The 9,618-nt window shown below is 58.1% G+C and overlaps 1 protein-coding gene and 2 non-coding genes across 3 annotated transcripts in view; 1 reads left to right on the forward strand and 2 right to left on the reverse strand.

Annotated features, from left to right (window-relative positions):
* The first annotated feature begins 340 nt into the window (after window positions 1-340).
* On the forward strand, window positions 341-423 carry TRNAL-UAA (transfer RNA leucine (anticodon UAA)). Its single transcript has one exon. It is a non-coding gene; the product is annotated as a tRNA-Leu (tRNA).
* Window positions 424-746: 323 nt separating this feature from the next.
* Window positions 747-818, reverse strand: TRNAW-CCA (transfer RNA tryptophan (anticodon CCA)). Its single transcript has one exon. It is a non-coding gene; the product is annotated as a tRNA-Trp (tRNA).
* Window positions 819-3,807: 2,989 nt separating this feature from the next.
* LOC130453808 (scavenger receptor cysteine-rich type 1 protein M130-like) overlaps window positions 3,808-9,618 on the reverse strand; it is a 21,198-nt gene continuing 15,387 nt past the window's right edge. Inside the window, 6 exon segments of the mRNA XM_056794695.1 lie at window positions 3,808-4,211; window positions 7,264-7,402; window positions 8,235-8,327; window positions 8,486-8,593; window positions 8,697-8,726; window positions 8,816-9,119. Coding sequence (XP_056650673.1) covers window positions 7,290-7,402; window positions 8,235-8,327; window positions 8,486-8,593; window positions 8,697-8,726; window positions 8,816-9,119 — 648 coding nt within the window. The 3' untranslated portion in view covers window positions 3,808-4,211; window positions 7,264-7,289.

The raw sequence follows: 9,618 nt of genomic DNA on the forward strand, positions 1-9,618 counted from the left end.
TCTTTCCCCCCTCCCTCCCTCTCTTCTTTCCTCCTTCCTTTCCTCCCTTCCCCCCTCCCTTCCTCTCTCCCTTCCTCCCTCCCTGTCTCCCTCCCTCCCTTTCTTCCTTCCTTCCTCCCTCCCTCCTTTCCTTCCTCCTTTCCTCCCTTCCCCCCTCCCTTCCTTTCTTCCTCTCTCCCTCCCACTCTCCCTCCCTTCCCTCCCCTCCTTCCTTCTGTGCCCTCTCCGCCTCTTTCTCTTCATCCTTTCCTCGGAAGCACAGTCATTATAACGGCGGCACCAGGCTGCCGAACGACTGCACTGAGAGAAAGGAGTCCCCGCCGCCAGCTTCAGCCGGGAGACCAGGGTGGCCGAGTGGTTAAGGCGTTGGACTTAAGATCCAATGAGCGTTTGCTCTCGTGGGTTCGAACCCCACCCCTGGTAGCTCCTCTGTCGGCCTTTCCGTTTTTTGTGTTCCGACACTGTCTGCAGATAAGAGTAGTGTAGTGTCTTATCCCGCTCCCGCCCGGGTACGCGGAAGAAGCCCGGGTCGCCCCCATTGCGGGACGGAGGGAACGCGGAGCCCAAGGCGCCTCCCCGCGGCTCGGAGGCTCCCGGGAAGGGTTTGGCATCTGAATGGTGGTCTCGGGAGGGACGCCAGCTAGGCCCCTGGACCCCTCCTTCTCCCTTCTGTCTGTTGCTCGGGGCTTTTTTAAAAATCGGCGCCGGAAGGCTACGGAGGCGAGCCAAAAAAATGCGGCCTGACCTGACCTCGACGTGACTCGAACACGCAACCTTCTGATCTGGAGTCAGACGCGCTACCGTTGCGCCACGAGGTCCACGCGGCTCTTGGGTGTGCCAGCCCCGGCCTTTAGCACTTCGGGTCGTTCCTTTCTCGGGGTGGACCCGCCTGCCAGCCCCCCAGGACTCCGCCCCTCCCTCCCGGAGCCCCAAAGTCTGAGCTCCCTTCGGGCCGCCTCGCGGTGCGTCCCCTCCGCTCCTCCGCCAGGGGGAGCAGGTGCACGCGGGACCGCACTGGCCAGAGGCCGGCCGGGACCCCGATCCCTGAGGCCGGGAGGAGCCATTTTCCCCCCCAGGATTCCTTGGGCCTGGAGGCAGATGTGGCCTGGCCCTCACTGTCCGGGCTCAGAGTACCTCAGGAGGGCTCCAGAGCTCCATCCCTGCTCGACCCACGCGTTCCCGAGACTCATTCTTGACGCGGGCACGGCAGCCCGGAAACCCGGGCGAACTCCCTTGTTGTTTTTCCTGACTCTGAGCCTGAAGCTCCCCATGGCCCCTGTAGAGTCCCGAGATCGCTATCTTCTCCCTCTGGCCGTCCTCTAGATGGACAGAGAGATGCCCTTCGGGCCGCACCTCGATCCTATCGGACGTCTGCCTGTCCCCTAAACTAGGGAATCTGTATGTCCCCGGCAGACCCCGGTACGATCACCCCACCTCCTGCCTGGGTGACTAACTGTGGTGATGCCGTCCTCGGGACCAGCCTTTCCTTTCGGGCGGTCCTCCCAGGGAACTGCTCCCACCTTGCTCTCCTCCTGGCCACTCTCAGCATTACTTCCTAAATTAATAAATCTCTTCGTTTTTCAGCTAAATTTTGGAGTCGTGCATGCTTGCCAGAGGCATCCTTCCTGCCCATAACAATTCTTGGCTTGGCCGCTGGTCTCCCTGCTTTTCTGCCAGGGCGGGGCAGGAGCTGACTGGGGTGCTCCCCTCCCTGTTTAAGCGGTTTGGGCCAGGGGATGGGGGCAGGGAGGGGCCCCTGGCTCCTGGCTCCGCCCAGAAAGGCCTTTTGGCCAGCTGGTAGCAAACCAGAAATCAGAGGAGGTATCCGGAGGGCTGGGGGGGGGGGGGGGCACCACTCAGAGAAAGCCAGATGTCACCCAGAGGGCCCACCTCCCCCCAGCCTCTCCTGGCAGCTCCTCTTGGGTCTTCCCAGGCTTTACCTGCAGCCACCTAAGGCAGGATTGGCCTCTCCCTCCTGGAAGCTGGAAGAGCCCCTCCTCTTGCTGGGTACCCGGCTGGGGCCCCATGCAAAGGAGAGATGGCCTCCTGCCTCGGGCACTGCCTGGGAGGTGCCCACCGCTTTCCATGGCAGCCTTTTAGAAAACCAAGCGAGCAATCTGCCATTGGGTGCCACACCAGACAAGCCTTCCGCAGCCGGGGAGGCCCCACTCCCAGGCTCCCAATTATTCCCTTTGGCACTTCGGGCAAGTTATGGGCCTCATCTGTCCAGCTGGGATTCTCAGAGCCTGCACCCATTCGTTGCTGGCAGGATGGCAAATTGGGATCTTGGCAGGGTGCAAATGAGCAGCCCCCAAAAGGGACCCAACAGAATTCGATTCTGGCTGGGCTTGATGCCATTCAACCATGGGTGGGGCCACGCCAGTGGGGGCTCACCCTTCAGGAGCCCACATTCCCCAGGAAGAGTCCCCCCAAGTCTTCTCCAAATCAAACATCTCCCAGGCTTCCCTTGACAGCCAACAAATTGGATCCCACAACTCATTTAAGGCAGGCAAATAGGAGGCTACAGGGGAAAGGACAAGCTCTTTAGAGAACAATACTGGGAGAATACAGCAAAGTCCAATGGGGCAAGAATGCTTCCCCTCTGATCATGGTCGCCTCAGAGTGAAGGAGTTCACCAGCAGAATAGAGAAAAACCCACCTACTGAGCTCAGCTAAGGGTTCTAGGGCGTGGACAATGATTCTCTCATCAGATCCTGTGAATCTTAAAACTGCTCAGACTCTACCTTAGAACATTTGGTTAAGCTATTCCCTTATTATAACAAATGGAGGCACTCGATCAGGAATGTATTGGGAACACTAACATTACTCCACCCTACTCAGACAGTGCCTTAGGGGAAGACAAAGTTGTGAGCTCCTGACTGAACAATGGAAAGTCCCCGACTCCTACTTATAGTAAAGCTGGAACCTTAAGCTGGGTCTATTTTTAGATCTAATACAAAGGGGTGCTAAGTACCTACAAAGGTTAAATTAATCACTAAAAGGTCAAGCAACTTACAAAGGACAAGCTTAGCAAGAGGTGTGAAATACTCAGAAGATATAATCGAATCAGAGAAGGTGAGAACAAAAGAAGATGAGAACTAAGGATGGACAGTCCTGGGGGAAACGTCTGCTGTGATTGGTAGATGTGAACATTTAGGGGAGGTGACACAAGAGAAAATTCTCTTTAAAAGGAGCTCTCTGAACTTAGGTGAGTTGGATCTCGGACTAGTTGGAGGAGCTGGGCCTCTGAACTTAGTTGGAGTTTTGCTTGGGACAAAATCTTGTGGTGAGGGATTAAAGACTGACTTAGTTTCTCTCTTAAAGAGACAGGCCTAGGCCATCTGGCCTAGGCTCTAGCCTTTTCCTACTATTCCCTCTTACTCTGTCTCTCTCCCTTCCCTTAATTCCTTCATTCGCATTAATTAAAATCTCCATCAAACCCAGCTGACTTGGGTAGTACATATTTGGGAATTTTTCCCATGGCGACCACTTATTTTTGATATAAATCAAGACACTAAAAATTATCTTTACAGTTTGGCCGAAACCTTTGCAATTTTGGCAATTCACAGTCTTGGCAAACCATATTTTCACGGTTACAATCCCCAACAACTCTGGGAGGTAGGTGCTGTTATCGTCTCTGTTTTATAGATGTGGAAACGGAGGCAAACAGATTGCAATGACTTACCCAGGGTCACCCAGATGGCATGTGTCTGGGGCTGAATTTGAACTCAGGTCTTCAGGACTCCAGCCCTAGCACAAGTGATCCCTTGGGCCACCCAGCTGCCCGCAAGCAAAGAAGAGAAAAGATAGGGATCTGAGCGGATTGAGGCCCTTTTATTTCCTTTTGGATAGTTACCTAGAGATTTCCCATGATGATGTCTAAAGCCCCCAAATGGCCTACAGTCCGACCGAGCGCTTCTTCGGGAGCCAAGGCACCTGGTTTAAGAGTCTCTAAACGGCATCTGCTGCTACTCCCAGTGTGAGCTCTGTTGTCCACAGGCCAGTGAGTTGGTGTGTTCTTCAAAGGGCTGAGCTCACGATAAATGCCGCCAGATCCCGGGAAGGGTGTCTCCCGAGCCCCTCTCCAAGGAGGAGGCAAACCAAAAAGGAACAGGAAGCCTCTTCACACTGGCCACACCTCCGGGGCTCCGATGGCCACGAGGAAAACCAAAAAGACTCAACGGAAGAGCATCCCAGCTGAGTCACCGCATCTGTTAAAGAGGACATGGAGGAAAAGAGTCCAGCTGAGCCAACAACACTGCAGCTGGCGGTCCCGTGTCGTTTCTGGGCTCTCCAGGCTCTGCGCCCAATGGAGTCCACGGCGCTCAGAAACCCTGGGAGGGACGTGCCACAGAAACCAAGCCAGAGGTGATGTGCCTGCCAGCTCCATTCATCCACCGTCAACCAGTAAGCCTGGAATGCCCGCTCCCCACGCTTGGGTTCTCCCCTCTGGGTCAGAGACGGCTCGGACCTGGAACCCAAAGCTCATGACAGCCTCTCTGCCCGGGCGCTCCAAGTATACAGCAAGGAAGGCCAAACCACGGATGTCCTCCCACTTGAACTGCCTTCCTGCTTGGAGCAGGGGTGTCCGCCCCTGCAGGAAGCAGCCTCAACTTCACACAGCGCTTTGGCAGGGCACACGACTGGTCTCTTTCTACAGGTGAGCGGGCCCTAGGTTTAGAGCGACAAGGCGTCATCCCCCATTTGAAAAAGGCGAGGAAACGGGCTCAGAGAGTAGTTGGCCGTGAAGCCCCCAGAGAGTTGGGAGCCTAAAGGGATTGTGGGAGGAGCTATAAGCACTCCTGGGAGGGTCACCCTTCAGTGTTCCAGGGACCACTGGGCTTCTCCTCTGTCTAGCGCCACTGTGTCATAGAGACACTGCGTGTCTTCTCCCCTCATTTGGCAAATGAGTTTCTGTTTAGCCCCAGATGCCTTCCATTGACCCAGTTCTCTGGTGGGCAAGAGCAGAAGGCATTGCAGTAGGCTAAAAGCCCTGGGTCCCTTTCCTTTTTGAATCCCTGGCCCTCTTTGGCTCTCCTCTGCTCTTCTTCCCATCCAAGTGCTTCTGTGTATTTGCTGCTTCTTACACTGGCTCTCGGACCCCAGTCTGTAACACTTTTGAGCAGGAACCTTCAGGCCAACCCCTGACAACTGGCCACTGGGCCTTGCAGACATTTAGATTACCAAGTGAGCCCTACGTGAGCCTGGGCAAAGACGCAAAGCCAAGAGATGGGAAGGAAAGAGAAGTGTGTGGCAAGGGAACCATGGGAAAAGTCCTGAGAGTCAGCTGGGGAAAGGCTTTCCAGGTCAACCGGAGGAGTCACTGGTGACCCTTGAGGCCAGTGAGGTCAGACTAGGGGCTCCAAGAACCAGGTCAAAGTGAAATTGGGAGAGAGATGTTGAACAAGGAGTACTACCGTTCATTTGTCGTCTTCTCCTAAGGTGCCCCCTCCCCCAGCAGGCATCCATTTCCATCTGAGTCTAGGCAAGAAGCAGGCCCTGAGGAATCTGATAGGAGTCCAGGAGGGAGCAACACGGTAAGCTCAGCTCGTGGAGAGCGGATGGATAGGAGATATGGAGAGACTGGAAGGTGGAAGGGCTGAAAAGGAGCCTCTCGGAGTCACCTAGACAAGAAGTACTGCAGCCCTGCATGAAGGTGATATCCATGGGGTGCAGAGAAGGGCATGGGAGTGAGATGGTGTCGAGAGGGAAGCGATCTAACTCTGGCATAGTGAACCAAGGTCGTGCCTGGGAGGAAGATGGAGACCTTGGCAGAAACCAGGGGGTTTGGAGGACATTGGGTTATGGAGAAAGGGTCTGGCAATGAAAGAGAAGAAAAAAGGCAAGCCCCGAGCAGCATCCATCTCCCAGCAGTCTTTGCCAGGAGCTCAGGTGGCGCACTGGAAGCTTTCAGAAAGCTTGCCACCCCCAAAAATTGGAAAATGGGGGGATGCCCTTCAATTGTGGTATCTGTTGGTGATGGAATACTATTGTGCTTAAAGGAATGATGAACTGGAGGGATTCCATGTGAACTGGAAAGACCTCCAGGAAGTGATGCAGAGTGAGAGGAGCAGAACCAGGAGAACATTGTATACAGAGACTGATACATTGTGGCACAATCGAATGTAACTGACTTCTCCATTAGTGACAATGCAGTGACCCTGAACAACCTGGAGGGATCTATGAGAAAGAATGTATCCACATCCAGAGGAAGAACTGTGGGAGATGAAACACAGAAGAAAAACAACTGCTTGATCACATGGGTCGAGGGGACGTGGCTGGGGATGTAGACTCTAAATGAACATCCCAGTGCAAACACCAACATGGAAATGGGTTCTCATCAAGGACACAAGTAATACCCAGTGGAATTGTGTGTCGGCTACGGGAAGGTGGGGGAGGGGAAGGAGGGAAAGAATGTGATTTTTGTAACCAAGGAATAATGTTCTAAATCGACAAAATAAAAATTTCAACAAAAAAAAGAAAACTTGCCACCCACTGGCCCTTTCCCTTTGCCCACAGGCAGGGAGAATCAGGGAGGCCCAGGGGAAATGGGCAAGAATCAAGAGGAGGCACAAGTTCCCCCTTATGAACAGCCCCTGACAGGCAGAAGAGGAGCTGGAGGGTTCGCAGCGTCTTTGCTGTCCTCTCCGCAAGACACGAGGAGACTCCTCAGGGAAGTGTGCCCCCCTCCATGGGATGGAGCACACCAGGAATACCGTGCATTGCAAGGCTGGAACTAGAAAGGCCAACCCTCCCTCTTGGCAGATGTAGCACCCGAGTCCTAGACAGGAAGTCCCTCATTCAGCCTCCCGCCACCGGGAGTTAGCCGAGGCCCTCTGATGGCGCCCAAGAAGAAAATGGATAAACGACCGAGGATGCAAAGGGTGGTGACTGGGCTGGAGAAAGGCCCTGATGGCACGCCACACAGGGACTAGCCAGTCTGATTTATGGAAGAGAAGACGTGGCAGGGCTGGCGGCCGTCATCGGGAACTGAGAGTGAGCCAAAGGGAGGAGGGCAGAGACCCCCAGAGAAGCTCCAGAGGGCGGGCTTCAGAAAGGCCAATATAAGGGCAACGTCCTGAGCAGTCGGTGGACTCCAGCTCCCTGGAAGTCCCCAGAAGGGGAGAGGAGGCCGTTCGGGGAGGGGCAGACCGAGGCCCGGTGCCCCCCTCAGGCTCCCAGAAGAGCCTGTGACTACGGAGGCAAAGCAGGTGGGGTTCTTGGGGCCCTCAGGAGGCGGGAGTGGCAGCCACCCTTTCTCACCTGCCGTGACTGTCCTTTTCCCAGAGCTACCTTCGGAGCTGAACGTCCCTTTTGTTTCTCCAGGGAGCCAGAAGAGTTTCAGAGCGGGAGGCGGCAGTAGAGCTACTCTCTGGAGTGTCCTCGCTTCCACTGGGGGCCTCTGCGGAGGGTAGAGAGGTCACGGGGGAGCTTCTCCAAGGACACCCAGAGGGAAGCAGCCCAGGGTGCCGGCGCCCAGCAGAAGGCGGGGTGGGGGCAAGAAGAGAGAGTCGGTCACTGAAGCCGAAGGAAGGAGGAAAGCGTCCCTGGGGCGGCTGGTCTCGCCAAGTGCCCCTCGGAGCACTTCCCAGATGGCCTGAGCTTGCCCGGAGGCCTTCCCGGCTCTCCGAGTGAGCCTGAGGGCCAGGACGCCTCTGACCCCCTGCCCAGGGACCCAGAAGGCCAGCGGTAATTACAGCAGCTCGCCACTAGAGGGTGCTGCAAGCTTTGCTAAAGGCCTTCCAAAGAGCTGACCCAGCTGGGAGGGAAGTGCCTTCTTATCCCCATTTCACAGAGGAGGAAGTGACTTGCTCAGGATCACACAGTAGGTATCCGAGGCTGGCCTGGACCTCAGATCTTCCTGACTCCAAGGCCAGATATCAGAGGTGGGCCTTGAAGCCAGTGTTCCGGCGCCCCCAGGAGGGGCAGAATCTTTCCTCAATGACCCCGTCCCCTTTGGCCAACCTCGCCAGACTTTCGCTTTTCCTCCCAAATATCCCAAGGACTGCTGGGTTTCCCTACTGCCGGCACCCGAACCTCCCTCCCTTAAAATGTGGCGCGGCACAGGCCTTGGCACATGGGGTGCTTCCTCCTCCCCAGCTCCGAGCTGCCTCCCATCCCGGATGCCCAGGCTTGGGGTCCATCAGCGTCCACTCCGGAGGCCAAGTATCAAGTCAGGCCTTCCGGGGGGCGGCAGGGGGGCGTTGGGAGGTCTTTCCGGAGGGGAGACACACCTGCGTCGTCAAGCAGGCTTTGGCCGTCCTTCCACTTGCAGTCTGTCTTCTGGAAGAGGGCCATGGGGTTCAGGTTCCCTCCGCTGGGGTGGCCTGAGAGCAGGGGAGCGGCCTGAGCCCCCCGCGAGCCGCGCTGCCCCTCCCCCCCTGCTTCCCGCCCAGCTCCCAGGAGCCTCGCACCGAGCAAACGTGTCCCTGGCCCCTAGGCAGAAGCCCTTGTCCCCCCCCCCCGACCCCTCACTCCCTCACACCTCTCCCGTGGCTCCCTCTTCTAAGCCGAGCCCAAAAGAAGACCGCAAGGAGCAGCAGGGCCACGAGCAAGACCGCCACGATCCAGGCCACGGCGGAGCCTCTGCGTCCTGAGAAGGGAGGGGGGGAGGGGCGGCTCAGGAAGCCTCCTGGGGGGGGCGGAGGGGGGCGCCGGCCCGTCGTGCCTTTCCTCTCCCTGCGGGGCTGACCTACCTGCAGAAGGTCCGGCAGCCCTGGGCGCACCTGCAGAAGGAAGAGGGGGAGATGCAGCCTGGCTTGTGGGCCGGGGCCACGCCGGTCCCCACCCCGAGGCCCAGGCTCGGGACACTCACCGGAGCACCGGACGCCCGCGTCCTCCTTGTGCCCGCAGGCCGCCTGCCCCCAAGGGTCGGCCGGACAGTCCCAGAGGGACGACTCGTTTCCTTGGCAGCCGACGTTCCTGCGCCAGATGGGCCCGATGCCCTGGCCGAAGGCGGCCTCCCCCGGGGCGGCCAGAGCCGCGCCGCAGCCCAGCTGCCGGCACACCACCTCGGCGTCGGCCAGGTCCCAGGAATCGTCGCACACGGTGCCCCAGGAGCCCTCGTGCCAGACCTCCAGGCGCCCGGAGCACGGGGACTCCCCGCCGCGCAGCCGGATCTTGCCTGCAGGGGAGCGCGTGCGTCACGCTCGCGGCGCCGGCCCGCCCCATCCTTGGGCCTCCTCAGCGCCCGCCCCGCAGCCTCTCCCGACTCTGCCACGGAAGGCTTCTTCCTGAATACAGGTCCTGCCACGCCACCCCCCCCGGAGGCCGGACGCCCAGTGCCGCGTTCGGCATTCGGAGCCCTTCGGGGCCTTCCCGGCCCTCTTCCGCCTCGCTCCCCACCACGTGCCCTGGGACTTGCTCTTCTAAGCCCTCGAACCCACAACGGCTGCACACAGTAGGTGCTGCGTTCTAGGAAATGTGAGCTGCCCGGCACTGCTCAGGTAGCACCCAGCGGGGCAGCGGGGCGGCCCGGAGCCAGGAGGTCCTGGATTCAAATCCGCCCTCACACTTGCCCGCTCCCTCAGCCCCATGGCCTGGCCCAAGCCATCCCTCCTATGGAGTCTACACCGCAGCAGACCCCCCCCAAGGGAGAGACGGACGCGGAAGGGAGGG

This window comes from Monodelphis domestica, chromosome 1, assembly GCF_027887165.1.
Source record: "Monodelphis domestica isolate mMonDom1 chromosome 1, mMonDom1.pri, whole genome shotgun sequence".
In the NCBI taxonomy this organism is placed as follows: Eukaryota; Metazoa; Chordata; class Mammalia; order Didelphimorphia; family Didelphidae; genus Monodelphis; species Monodelphis domestica.